Source organism: Typopeltis vanoorti, chromosome 9 (genome assembly GCF_054136105.1).
Source record: "Typopeltis vanoorti isolate ZY-2024b chromosome 9, IOZ_Tvanoo_1.0, whole genome shotgun sequence".
Taxonomy (NCBI): domain Eukaryota; kingdom Metazoa; phylum Arthropoda; class Arachnida; order Uropygi; family Thelyphonidae; genus Typopeltis; species Typopeltis vanoorti.
The window spans coordinates 34696923-34712058 of record NC_143557.1 but is presented as its reverse complement, the minus strand read 5'-3'; the positions used below and the strand labels follow the sequence as shown (position 1 = coordinate 34712058).

Sequence of the window (15136 nt, the reverse complement as noted above, 5' to 3'; positions counted from 1 at the left end):
CTTACTGATAAATAATTAGAAGTTTACGCTAATATGAGCGATGATGAATTTAATGAATTCATCATCGCAAATGGAAGGATAAGAAGGAATTTCTTTCCATTTGAAATATGCACAAATTTTAAATGGTTGAAGCAAAAAATCAGAATGGTAAAATTCAATTAAAACCAAATATCGTTAGGGGCTATAATTTGGGTATGTCAGGCATCGATCTTTCTGATCAAATGCCTGACATAATGTGCATAAATTTAGAAATTTAATTCAGCACGGGCTTGATCAGGCTTCATTTGAATTACTATATAGATTTGGTCTTCCTGAATTTGATGATATCAAAAGATTTTGGAAAATTCAAATAAAAAGTGAGTAGATAATATAAGATTTCTGGAATGTTTGGCTATAAGGGCAGATTGAGTGACTGCCATCTGTATAGTTCGAGGATAGAAGGAAGTGAGGTGATGTGATTATCGTGATGTATAAGTTTTTGATTGATGGGTTTGTATCATTTATAGGAGAGCTTTTTCAATGATTAGAGTGAGTGACAAGTAGCCACAACCAGAAGTCGTATAAGGAGGGCATGTGTGCAGTGGAGTAAGCCGATCTTTTGCTTGGAAAAAGGAAGAGACTAGTGGGTGCACAACTCCAAATGATTGTAAATTTTGAGGAGCATTGTATTTGATAGTGAGGATCTCTCATGATATGTCTTCAGACTTCATGGAGGTCTGAAAATAATAATAAATAGTATTCATTAGAGTTTTTTTTTTGTTGTTGTTGTAGGTATTACACATGGATCTGAAGACTGTTTTAAATGATCAACAGCTTTTATATCGTTTTATGCAGTTTTTAAAAGAAGAAGCTTCTGTAAATGTTCTCCAGTTTATTTTAAGCATTGGTAAGTGATTTAAACTGAAAATTACTGAAAAAAATTTTTTTTTTATTTATTATATCATGGTATTATTACACCAGATCATAGAGGTCGAATTCATGTAATTTATACAGCACCTTTTCTGGGTTGTTATATTCATACAAGTTAGTAAATGCAGTGGTGATGCTTCCTTGATGTTATAGATTTTGAAGATGGGAAAGACTTTTTTGCCATTGCTAAACTTGATTGGTCTTGTGTGGCCAGTCTTGAGGGGAGAGATCATGGTAGTGGCACAGCAATTAAACTTGGAGTTGATGGTAGCTCCTGGTTTTTCTGCTGAATACCAGTGGTGAGTCATGTCCTGGAGAACCATTCTTTTTGTTTTTTTTTGAGTAGTTTTAAAATGATTAAAATATGGTATCACTTGATGTTGCATCCATTTTTGCTACTTCATCTGCAGTTTCATTTTCCTTTAATCCCACAAGAGATGGAATCCATTGGAAAATTATTCTGCAGTATGTGTTTTTTGCTATGTCTGTTAAGGATTTCTTGATGGCTAGTGTAGCAGTTCTTAATAGCTTGAAGGGATGCTAAGGAATCTGTGAAAAATATAAATTCCTGTGGGGTTCATTTATCCAAATATTGCAGTGCTGTGTTAATGGCTATTAATTCTGCATGGCATGAGTTGCATCGTATACTGTTGGTTGTTTTTAGCTCTATATTTTGAGAGCCATAGATGAGTATGCCACTCCCAGAATTGCCATTTGGATTTTTGGAGCCATCTGTGGAGATATTTATTGAGTCAGGTCCATATTTCATTATTTTTGAAAGAGCTGATGATCTCAAGATTTCAAGGTTTTCTCACCTGGATTTTCTAGGCTATTTTTCTCATGTTTCCCTATTTCAAAATTAATAACTATATTTTTCCTGTCTTGATTTGGAAGAAATGCTGGGTAGTTGGCTATTTAGTTTGGACAATCCAAGGGAATTTTATTTTCCATGATTTTATGCATTATCAATTTTTTTTCTTTATTCTGTTTGTTGGTTGCCACTTTTAAAAAGTTCACTTATTCTATGATGTGTAAGGTTGGCTCTTTTTTCCACAAATTTAGTAAGATTTTCTTGCCACCTAATTTTTAAAGGAACAAGGTTGGATTTGAATTCTGCTGTTTTCCAGGAGTTGTATTCCTTAGTCTACATATGATTCTAGCTGCATTCTGAATTTTTATAAGATTGTCTCAACTGGTTTGTGTTGTTTGCATCCAGATGGGCGAAGCATATTCCATTATGGGTTAGAAAATAGAGGTGTATGTAACTTTTAAGGTTTTAGCATCGGCTCCCCACTCTCTACCAGAGATACTTTTCATGATATTTAGTCTTCTTTTTGTTCTGACTGCAGCAGTGTTGATATATTTATTTTTATTTATTTATTCATATGGAGTGTCCTCCCTTTTCTCCCCCATCCCTATTGGGGCAAGTTGAGCCTCCTCATTTGGGGGGAGGTAAGTATTTATGGCTGTAGATCCGCATGTGTGTGTTCATGGGGCTGGTTTGCCTGCTTGCGGGATGAAAAACCCCAGATAAACTGGCAGAGAGAACCCTGTAGTCTACGCCCAAGACTGGCTAACTTGACTATGGCTGAGGAAGATCCTTAAGCTCCTCACGTCAGCGACGGGAATCGAACCCAGGACACTCCTTCCCTAGGCATATGGTTGCGAAGCGCAAAGCCACTAGGCTAACCGCACGAACGATATATTTATTGAAGCTTAGTGATGGATCCAGAGTAACTCCAAGGTTTTTGGGGTAGTCAACTACCCCAAATTGATTAAATGATTAAATTGATTAAATGTAATCAACTAATTACATTTAATTTTCATTAAATGTAATTAGTTGATTGTTTAGCTTAATCTTTGGTCCCCACTTTCTGAGGTAGTTATTAATGGTAAATACAGAAATTTATGATTTAGTAGGGTTAATTTTAATTTTTTGGTTTTGACAGTATGTAGATAAACTTTCACTGACTTTGTTTAAGTGACCTTCTGCTGTTTCTACATTGTTATGAGCTGAGAATAGGACCAAATCATCAGCAGAGATACCTTTCTTTGTTTCTTTATTTATATTTTTGTCTAAGTCATTTAAGTAGATGGAAAAAAAGGAGTGGACTCAAAATGCTGCCTTGAGGGAGTCCCTGTCTTATTTTCACTTTCTTGGAAAAGGTATTATTTATTCTAACTCAAATTGTTCTATTTCTTAGATAGTCATAAATCTAGTTTAGAACTTTCCCTTCTATTCCAATATGACAAAGCTTGGAAAATAGTTGTAGAAAGTTTTAACTTGGCTATATATTATGTATTCAAGATACCAAGTGATTTTTTATGAACTTTGTTTCTTGTTTCCCAAGAAAGCAAACAAGAAAGTCAGGTTTGCACCTGCAAGTACTGCAAGCCTAAGGCAACTGATCCCTAAGGTAGTGCCAGTCAAGGCAACTCGTGGTAAAGGTGGATAAAGCTCTGATCACTATTCTTAGTATTTTTCTCTAATGTAAAGCACATCCCCTTGCAGAGATGTATGATACTAAACATTAAAGGCAATAGTCACTAGCCATACCGGTTTCGACCTTTGTTGAGGTCTTGTCAGTGGGAGCCAGACCTGAAATGTTAAAAGTGAAGTAATGCAGAGCTCGTTATGTATTTTATCAAAACAAGTTGCCACAAGATGTTAACCTTATAACCTTGGGAAACAGGATTAAAAAACCAAGTTCATATAAAATCATTTGGTATCTTGAATACATAATATATACCCAAGTTAAAACTTTCTACATCTATCTCTAATCCTGAGATTTTATTTATAAGGTTAAAACACCTGTGGCAACTTGTTTTGGTAAAATACATAATGAGCTCTGCATTACTTCACTCTTAGCATTTCAGGTCTGGCTCCCACTGACAAGACCTCAACAAAGGTCGAAACCGGTATGAGTAGTGACCATTGCCTTTAATGTTTAGCATCATACATCTCCACGAGGGGATGTGCTTTACATTAGAGAAAAATACTAAGAATAGTGATCAGAGCTTTATCCACCTTTACCACGAGTTGCCTCGATTGGCACTACCTTAGGGATCAGTTGCCTTAGACTTGCAGTACTTGCAGGCACAAACTTGACTTTCTTGTTTGCTTTCTTGGAAAACAGGATTAAAAAACCAAGTTCATATAAAATCCCTTGGTATCTTGAATACTTGGAAAATAGTTTCTGCCTCCACACTTTGTCAAAGGCATTGCTAAAATTTATAAAAGCGGCAATGGTGGATTTGGTAGGTTTTATCTGCAAGTTATCTTGAATTTACTGGATTAAGTAGAAAAGTTGATCAGTTGTTGAGTAATTTTTTCTGAAGGCAACCTGAAAATGTGATAGTATATTTTATTTGTTTAGATAGTAATTCAAACATTGATCATTTTTTCCATCAATTTGCCTGGAATTAAAGTCAGTGAAATTGGTCAATAACTTCCTGGTTGGTCCTAAGGTTTGTTAGACTTCAAAATTGGTATGATTGTGGCTATCTTCCAGTCTTTTGGAGCTTTTCCTTGTTTTAGATTATTGTTGTATAGGTGAAGTAGCCAATCTAGGGCTTGGGAAGGAAGATGTTTGATCATAATTCATTGTGTGTTATCTGGTCCACATGATTTATTTATATCTAGTCTCTCTCTCCAAGGCATCTCTCAATTCAGATATTGTAAATGGGTCCCAGAATAATTTGTTTTTATATTTTGGGGGATTTGCAATTTTTTTTTTTTGCTGTTGAACATGTTTTAATATTTGATGGTCTTTGCTAATATTCATCTCTAGTTTGCTTATATTTTGAAAATGAAAGGCCAAGGTATTTATTATCTCCCTGAATCCAATTTTGATATTTTCATCTGGGTCTTTTAGCATGTTAGTCTCACTTGCCTTTGGTAGGTTTCTTTGTAAATTAGCAGTCAGTTTCCAAAGTTTGGTATCTAAAGTGTTTGGATTAAGTTGTGACAAAATTCTTGTCACCTAGTTCTTTGTAATATATTATATTTTTGTTTAATTTCAGCATTTGTCTTGTTGTACTCAATCCTAGTTTCTGGAAAGCTTCCAATTTTTAAGATATTAAATAATACATTTTTTTTTTTTAGTTGTTTTGCTGGCAAGTTCCTGGTCAGCTTTTCTGTAGTTTGAAATAACTTTTTTCCTGTAGCCCTTTGGGATACTTTTCTTTGTTGCATTTAGAATAGTATTTTTCCAAGCAGGGCAAAGTCTGACTGTCACCTCCTCGTGGTGCCCTCTGGATAATCTAACAACAGCAGCATTTCTTTTCTCCCATCATGGAAACAAATTTTAGTGATTATGACTGTGATACCGCGTACGGGGTAGCCGATACAACTCTTGATTTGGAAACAATGTCAGAGTTGAGAAATGAGCAAATCATTCCACCCATTACAAGAAATATTAATATTATCCAGTGTAATTTAAATGATATCGTTACTCCAGCAAGTTAGAAAAACTAAATGAACTATTATTACTATCTGACAGACATGATGCTGATATTATCTGCATCCAGGAAACCAAACCTCAACAAACTAGCGGACTAAACATTAAAAACTATGATATCATATGACAGGATAGGCCTGCTGATGAAAATGGAAGAGGGCTTCTGACACTAATCCGAAACTTGTCATATAAAGTTGTTGAACTAGACATAGTTCAACAGAAGTAGCAGAAGGAACTGAAATACAAGGAATCCAAATACTGGAACCAAGTAAAAGGCCATTAAACATATTCAATTGTTATCATCCTCCTAATAAACCCAGACCAAATCTTCCCAGCCTATCCCATCTCATTGAAGAAAACTCCATTATCTTAGGCGACATGAATAGCAAACACCTGTTATGGGGTTCTGAGGAAATAAATTCAAGAGGAGAAAAAAAAAACTGAGTAATTTCTTAGATGAAACAGGGCTAATAACTCAAGTGGAAAACCCACTTATCTGTCTCATTCTTATGGTACAAAAGATGACTTAGATATTACTACGGTGTCTCCAGATCATCATGACAAAGCTATTTGGTCTGTTTTGGAACCAGTAGGAAGCAACCATACCCGAATATTAACTAACCTGAACCCAAAGATGACCAAACCCACTCAAAAAAGAAAATATCATTGGAACTTCCAAAAGGCAAATTGGGAGAAATACAAGTATGAAGTAAACAAAATGCTGAAAGATCACACATACCATGATGACCTAGACAAAGACTCAAATATATTATGCATATAAGAAACTTAGAGATCGGTGACCAAGGATCTAAAGATTATTATTATTATTCAGAACCTCCATGGAGTTGCAAGACTCATGTGGGAGGCCTCATCTTAGACATCACAGTCGGAATATCAAGTAAACTCATGACAATCCTTGAATTCATTCATTGCCTGTATTTGCACCTTATCCTCTCAGGCAGTAAATTCCATGGTCCATCCACCTTCCCATGCAGAAAAGAACCACTTCTCACCTTGTTACTCACATCTTCCTTACACAACTTCTAGGAATTGCTGCTTGTCTTGTTCTTTCTCTTGTTCTTTCCTCTTGTTATACCATACAAAATATCATTCCAGTTTAAATCCAGTAAATCTCAACTGCTTAAATGTCTCAATTATATTATCCTTTGTCACTGTCTCTACCAAATTCTGCAGTTTGCATGCCCTCAGCTTATCCTCATACATTAAATATTCCTAATATCATTCTTGTCATCAATCTCTGTGCCCTCTCTGAGGTCAGTAATCTAGATGTGGTTTAAACAGAGCTTCATGCAATGGAACCACCGTGCCTCTTAGTATTGCAGCAATTAGAAAATATCATGGTTGTTCTCATCGTCTTTGCAATATGTTCCCCAAATTCTGTCAACCATCACTCTTAAATCACTTTCCTCCTCCACTTCCTGTACTATCTATTGTTTCACTAATACAGTTTGCAACCTCCCATTTGCGGATTCCAAATTTCAAGAATGAATGGGGATGTTAGTTTTGAACTAACATCCCCATTCATTTGCCTGTCTTTTAGGCTTATTCATATCCTCCTGAAGGGCAGGAGGATATCGTATGCTGAGGTTGCTAAGATTCCATTCACATAACTTTTATTATACGGTATTGTTGTTATTATTATTCAGGTCTCCATGGAGTCAAAAGACTCATCGCAGGAGGTCCTTCCTAGGAAACACAAAGTCTATCATACCACTCCTTGAACTCATTGACTGTTCTTGCTCTCACCACTCCATCAGACAGTGCATTCCATGGTTCAACCACCCTCCATGCAAAGAAACTACTCCTCACCCTCTTGCTCACAGCTTCCTTTTTTGTAACGTCCAGGGATGGTTCCTTGTCATCTCTCCTTCCCGCTATTATACCAAGCGAAAGAGCTCCCCAGTGTCAACCCTGTAACTAACTACCTCTCAACAGGTTAAAAGTCTCAATCATATCACCTCTCCTTCTATCTCCCAAACTCTGCAGTCCAGATAACTTGTTACTCACCTTGTTAGTTATGAGGATTGGTTAGAGGTTTATTGGTTAGGTTAGGTTAACCTAACCTAACCAATCCTCATAACTAACATTGTACAGTCCTGAAACCATCTTTGTTATCCACCTCTGTACCATTTCCACAATTAATTTATTCCCTTTAAATCCTGGGGACCAAATTGGATTATTCTATTGGATATTGGATTGGATATCTATTGGATTATTAGTTATTGTTGTTAATCTCTTACTGTGCCTAATTTATAGATTAAACTTTGTCATAGGTTTGTATGTATGTATGAGAGAAATGTTACAAGATTTTCTCAGTGGATATCTGAAACCTTAGGATGATTAACCTCTCTACCAGCCGAGGTGGATGAAATAGTGAGACCAACTTGCACTTCTTATCCATGTTATTCAATAGGTGTTAGAGAATCGTATCCAGATTTATCTGGATGTATATATACATCCAGATAAATCTGGCCGGTTGGGGTGTTAAAACAGAATTTACAATACATGATAAGTCAATGTTTACAATGTAAAATTTATAACAATAAATGTAAGATACATGTTCATAACTAAGAGCGATTGCCATACTGGTTATGAGAAAAAAATACTTATGCAATGAGGATAAGATACACAGTGTAACTGAGATTTATATTTCTATGGATATTTGATCACATAAATTATTACATACATAATTAGATTATGTGCAGTTTGTACTTGAGATTCTATGTAGTTTTTAGATATACATCATTATTGTTTCAGTTAATATGAACCTTTTTAAAGATATTCTTTATTTTTATTTTCAAACACACAGAATAAAAGGGCTTTTTATTTTGTGTGTTTGAAATATACTTCAGTGTCACTTAATTTCATAATATAAATCCTCAGTTTTATTTTTAACAGGTAGTCCCAGGATACACATTTTATATTGTCAAGTAATATATTATAGCTGTTTGTGACTGTATGTTGGAATAGATTTGTGGAATATCTCTTTGTTAAGTTTGGAAACTAACAAGTTTCATCCACAGCACCGGTTATAATCCACATTATATATTGGGAATTTTTTTATGTTTTTCCTGGCATATAGTAAACAGCAGTAAAGGTGAAGTTTCCGTAATGGTAAGATATCCATCCTGGATATGTTACCGTTATGGAAACTTACACACTTCTTCCGTGTAAGATGGATATCGTACACAGTTCTTCAGGAGTATGACACAAGATAGGAAGTGAGCATTGCTCTTATTGTTTCGTTTTGGATTCTTATCATGGGCAGCATGTTATTGTAATAATCTCCCCCAGCAAGTCATGCCATACTGGAGAGGAATTTATCTATGTGTAGACATAGATAAATTTATTGACAAATTTATTTTTATAATATATTCTGTTTATGATGTATCATATTTTGTTTGTCAAAAATGTAACATGGGAATTCCACTTTTGGATGCTGTCGATATTTAGACCTAAGTATTTTATTGACTGTTTTTTTATTAATCAACAATGACATACTTGCCATTGCAGTTTAAGTCATGCCATTTTTTCATAGATGGTCTCTTAGTCAAAACTACGTGGGTGTTCTCACCAACTGGGGACAAGGATGACATCTCGATTACAATGAGATCCTCTGGTGATAGGAAAAAAATCCCAAACTCTCGATCCTCAAGTTTTCTGCACCATATTACATGTGACATGATGGAGAGAGAGAGAGAAAGTAAAAGTATTGAACAAAGGAATAGTATGACTGATATAAGAATGAAGAGTTGGCTGCAATGAGGGAGATAGCTTGGTTGCACAGAGTGATACACAGGGAGAACTGGGAGCTGGGGTGAATGCAGAAATGTCTGGCGAGTGGGTTAGCTGATAATGGAAAGAAAGAAGTGCAAGATAAGAGAAATGAGGGCTTGTCCAATAGAGAAAGAAAAATTAAGGAGCAAGTGTTGCATGGCAATTCGATCATTAAAGGTGTGATTGACAAGAATTTGACAAAATTGTGCTTTCCGAGTACAAAAGTTAATGATGGTAGTGAGTCTATTAGAGCACAAAAGGATAGAGTGAAAGAAATGATCATAGTGGCTGAAACAAATTATTTAAAAGGAGAAAAGCAGGGCATGAAAGAATTACTGGAAGTAGCAAAAGAAATAAGTGAGAGTTAAGATAGCAAGTCTGTTGCTAGTATGACAGAGTAGAGCTGAGAAAGAGGGCCATAATATCGAATGACTTGATGCATAGGTTATGCAGGAGGAGTGGTATAGAGTGAATTTGATGGGTGAAAGGATTTATACAAGAAGAATGGTTTGCAACCGAATGGATTTGGAGACCAGAAAAAGTGTTATTGAATGAAGTGAAAGAAGAAATGTGCAGAATCTGGGGAAACTAGAGCTTTGGTGGGGGGGGGGGGGGGGGAGGCTATTGAGTGGATATGCAGATATCAGTGAGGTAGTTGAATAATATGCTTAAATTAGTACCATTGGTAACAAACCAGAATGGAATAGTTAGTATAAAGCATCAGGATAGTGGTGGACCTAAGGGACTTATAACTTTGTGTACACTAATGCCAGGAGCATTCGGAACAAGCAGGAAAAATTTTTGGCATTGTTTGGCTCCTCCTTGCCGAAGGTTATTGGCATTAATGAGACATGGCTAACAGAAGAAGATATACTTAGTGGGATAGAATGTGAAAGATATGGTGTGTTCAAGAAGGATTGAGAGAAAAGAATGTAGGGAGGGAGGAGGGTTATTGATGATAGCTGATGAACTGCAACCAAAGAGAGTAGAAGTTCATCTGCAGGCCAATGAAAATAGCACATTTGAGGATGTCCCATGGGAGATTAAGGCCAGCAGAACAACATGTACAGTTGGATGCTACTATAAACTGTGGGTTGGAAAAGATGATGAAGATAGTATGCATCGCAAATAGACTCAATGAATGGAGGAAGATAATTATTATGGGTGATTTCAACTGTGGGAACATAGATTGAAAGGAGGAGATGACACATGGGAGGAAGGAAATGGAATTTATGCAGTTACTAAGGCATAATTACCTGAGATAGCATGTGATGGAATATACCAGGAGTTCGAGAGTGCTGAATCTAGTAATTGCATCTGAGAATTTGTCTATAACAAATATGACCACGTTGTCACCAATTGGTGAGAGTGATCATATAGTTTTCACCTGGGAGGTGGCTAAATGTGTGAAATTTTCAGTTAAGACAGGGTATATGTGGAATTAAATGGCTGGTGAGTATGACAAGCTTAGGAGATTGCTTTTATCCATGCCATGGCATTCAACACTGAAGGGGTGGATGTTGATAGTGCATGGGAAGTGGTAAAGGAGTGTTTGAGGGAGGTAATGCAGACTGCACACACCTAGAATCAGGAGAGTAAATCAAGTGGAAGATAAATGGATGAATATCATCATTAAACTGGAGCTTCAAGAAAGAAAAAGAAAGAAACAATTATGGAAGGAATTTTAGGAGAAAGGTGACCTGTAGGCACATGAACAGTACAAAGCACAGGCCAGAATGGTAACTAATGTGGTAAGAAAGGCAAAAGCAGATTACTAAAGGAAGTTAGCAGTGCAGACTAAAGAGAATCCCAAAAACAGTTCTTTTGATATGCTTCAAGTAAAAGAAAGTAATTATACTATTTTGACTGATTCAGTTACCACCCAATCATCAGCATTCATTAAAATCATTTTGCCATATACAATCTAAGTGAACACTTTGTAAGAGGATATCATCCAGGTGGAGATATTTCAGTAATGAGTGGCAAAGGCTTATACGGGAACTGAGGTAAATGAAATGGAGGTACATTGCATATTACAGAACATGGGATTGGATGGTATACCAGCTCAAGTTTTACATGAAGCGGTGAGGGAATTGTTAGTGCCCTTAACCATATTGTTTAATCTAAGTCTCTGCTCTTGGTTACTTTCGAGGGGAGTAGAAAGAGGGAAAAATAGTTCCATTGCATAAAGAAGGTTCAAGACTGATGTAGAAATTATTGACTGATCAATATATCAGGAGTTGTTGTCAAAGTATTGGAGAAGTTGTTCAAGAGCAAAGTACAGGAATGGATAAATGAAAATCGTATACTGTATGGGGAGCAGCATGGTTTTTGTGAAGGGTAGGTCATGCCTGAGTAACTTGTTCATGTTTTATAATAATATAGTGATGGCTGAGTTGGATAAAGCAAATGGGTTTACAGTGATACTGCTGGACTTTGCAAAGGCCGTTGACAGGATACCCACATGGAATTCTAATCAGTCATCGGCAGCACAAGGCAATGGATATAGGGTTAGTGAGATGGATAGGAGGGTGGTTGATGGAGAGATATCAGAGAGTAGTTTATTCAGGAGTAGAATCCAAAAGAAGGCCTATGACTAGTGCCATGCCATAGGTTTCTGTTTTTGGATCGATACTGTTTAATATGTTAATTAATGATATAGGAAAGGATCTGAGGGGAACTGTTCAGTTGTTTGCTGGTGATTCAAAGTTGGGCAGAACAATAGTTAATACAGATGATGTCAAAATTTTGCTTGATGATTTGGATAGAACTGTATTCCAGGAAATTGACAAAGCCAAAGACTTGAGAGTGTTACTGGATAAGGAATTAAAATTTAGGGGACACATAGCAAAAGTGCCTAAAGTAGCTCATCAGATCTTTATTGAGCCTTGATAAGACCCCATCTAGACTACTGCACAGATCTGGGTGCCAGGTGATGTGGAATGAGTCTTACGAAAATAGGTTGAATATTTGTGGGTGTTACGGAAACTACTTGATAGGCAGAAAGGGAGTGATAATTGAGGCATACAAATGAGTAAAGGGTTTTACAAGATTAATTCAGAGGAAATTTTTCAGAACAGGTCTGGTGGTTGGAGAACTAGGGGCCATCCATGGAAACTGAGTAAGGGTGTAGTTAGCAAGTGTGTTAGAACTAAGTTTTTTGCTTGGAGAGTGGTGAATGAGTGGATTAGCTTACCAGAGTCTGTTCTGGGTGCCATACTGTGCGAACGTTGAATATTTGTTGACGTGATGTTTAAGGCCTCCCTCAATGAGTCTAAGGACTGCTTGGAGTTTTCTGTAATAATAATAATATGTTCTTCAAGACATTTGTTTATCAAGAATTCCAGAAATTCAGTTTCCAACTATTCTGTACTGTTTTCTTTGCCCATATTTGGTATAGTTAAAGTCTCTGATAGTGATCACTCACTTTGAATTTTTTTTAATGTTTCAATTTCTGATGTTCATTTTTCTCATTTTTTCTTAAGTTGTCATTGGCTGCTTTCTTTATTATACTGAAATATATTTTTCCACTCTATTTTAATATTTTCATTTACCTCATTCTCTATTAAATTTTCAAATTTTCTTTGGTACAGTTTTCTGATATTTTCTTCCTGGTACAGTTTTATTTATTTATTATTTTCTTGCTTTTTGTTGGTTAAATATTATTATTATTATAATCATCAGCAGAATTCCATGGAGTCAAAAGACTCAGTAGGAATTCCCACAGTCATATACACATGTGTTCATCATATCCTGCCTTAAATACGTTCACTGTTTCCACACTCTTGGACAATGCATTGCAATCACTTGCCACTCTCTGTGAAAAAAAACCTACCCCTCTCTCTCTCTCTTGGTCATACACTCCTTATCCAACCACTAGGGATTACTTATTGTTCCCCCTCTCCATCTTTTTCCATTCTATGCAAAACCTCTTCCACATGTGGTGACAATCCCTCACCAAATTATGCCTCAATCATATACCCCACTTGTCTCTGCAATTTGCATTTCCTCAGTCTGCCTTCATATTCTACTCAACATTCCAGAGATTAGAAATCAGCATAGTCATTTGTCTCCGATGCCTTTATATTACTTAGAAAACCAGGTGACTAAATTTGTGCACAGTAATTCATGTATAACATGATCAAAACCTATACATGTTTATCATAACATACTTGTTTTTATGTTAGTGTCCTCAGCATCATTGCCATAATCTGCTCTGCTTTCCTCACAGTTTTAGCAATTCATCCCTGAAATTTTAAGTACTTGTTCACTGTCACTTCCAGATCTTTCATCTCCTCCACCTTTTCTAAGATATTTCCATCAACTGTATACTCTGTATCCCATCTTTGCTTCCCAAATTTTAAAACCTTACACTTTGCAACATTCGTTAACCCAACCAACTTGTCCTTTGTGGAAGTAATGAAGTTTCAATAACTATATAATGATTTCTCTAAATTTAAGCTTCCATAAACTCTGACATCTGTTGCATAAGTTTTTTTTTTTCCTATTATGTAATCAATTATAGAGCTAAAGCCTCTTGCTTAATTGCAGGTAAAATGCATGACATTGCAGTTTTCCATGTTAAACTGGTACCAATTATTATTTTGCCCATAATGTCAGTCTATTTAAATCATCCTGCAAACTCTCAACATCGCCTTGAATAACTATCACAATACCAGATTTTACATAATTAGTAAACAACTGAATATTTCCTTTCAAATCATTTCCTATATCCTATTATAATTACAGCTATTTTGCCTGCTTCAGTTTAGGAGTACCCCTGTTTAAATGTCATTGGCTATTTACTCATGGGTTCTTAGGGCATTATGAGTGTAGATGTACTAAAAAGTATATGTAGCTTAAGGAATAGAAAATTGCACATACCTTTTTCTGGGTGTTGTGGCTTTTCCTCTGTCTGCGATGTCGAGAACTGCAGAGTGTGTGTGTGGGGGGGGGGGGGGGGTAGGCAGTTTGGTAGAATAAGTTAGAAAAACCCGGGTTTTTTTCCGTAATATATAGAAACATATACTTTTATATAGGGTGGGGAAAAAAGTGAAAGGGTTAATTTTTTAAAATAGGGAGGGGGAAGGGGAAAGGTAGTTGACGGAGTGTGGACCGTTTCGACTATTCGTGGTCATCATCGGAACATATTGGGAAAGTGGAAGCTATGTCAGGTCGGGTGGGTGCTTCAGAGGTGTTTGTGTTGTCTCCTATTGGTCGGGATTGTGACCTCAATTTAATGTTGTGAAGCTTCCAAACCTCGGAGATTATGTAGGGCCTGTGTACGTTGATCGAGTTCGCGTCACACTTTATAGCTATTGTTTCCGATATTCTGAGCATTGTTTCATTGTCTTGTCTGTCTATTATGATGGCCTTGTCTATCTGCGGGGTGTGTTTTTGTTCAAGGGTGTGAACAGCTATTTCCGTTTTTCCCGTGCTTTGTACACGATTTTTCTTTTTAATGTTGCGTTTTTTAGTGTTTAAATGTTCTGGAATAGGGATGTTACAGTCACGGAAGTGTTCTTGTAGTCTTGCCCATAAAGACCTGATGGTGGAACCTGTATAGGTGATGTCACAGTCTTTTTGGCAGGGAAATTTATAGACTACATTGTGCTGTTCAAATATATCTTTTTGTGTGTGAGGTTTGGTGGATTTTAGGAGGTTTGCCAGTTTTTGGCTTGTGGTGAATACCAGTTTGTAGTCAGTATGTTTGAAGATGTATTTATAGGCTTTGTATGTGTTTTGGGTGTATGGTAGTTTGATAATTTTTTGTGTAGGGAAGTTCGTTTTGGTACTTGGGTTGTTTTGGCGGTTTTTTTGCCGTCTTGTTTGCGTAGTTAATCAGTTGTGTAGGATAGTTGCGATTTAAGAAGATCTGTGTTAGTTTTTTTATTTCAGCGTTTAGACTATTTTGATTGGTTGAAAATTTGTGAGCATTTATGAATTGTGATAAGATGACGGATTTTTTA

General features: G+C 36.3%; 1 protein-coding gene across 2 annotated transcripts in view; it reads left to right on the top strand.

Moving 5' to 3' along the window:
- Positions 1-15136, top strand: part of LOC150102965 (sorting nexin-14-like) — a 793179-nt gene that overhangs the window by 299267 nt on the left and 478776 nt on the right. For both annotated transcript variants that reach the window (XM_090397844.1, XM_090397845.1), the window contains one exon: positions 772-886. In XM_090397844.1, the coding sequence (XP_090253970.1) occupies positions 772-886 (115 nt within the window). The remainder of the gene's footprint in view (positions 1-771; positions 887-15136) is intronic.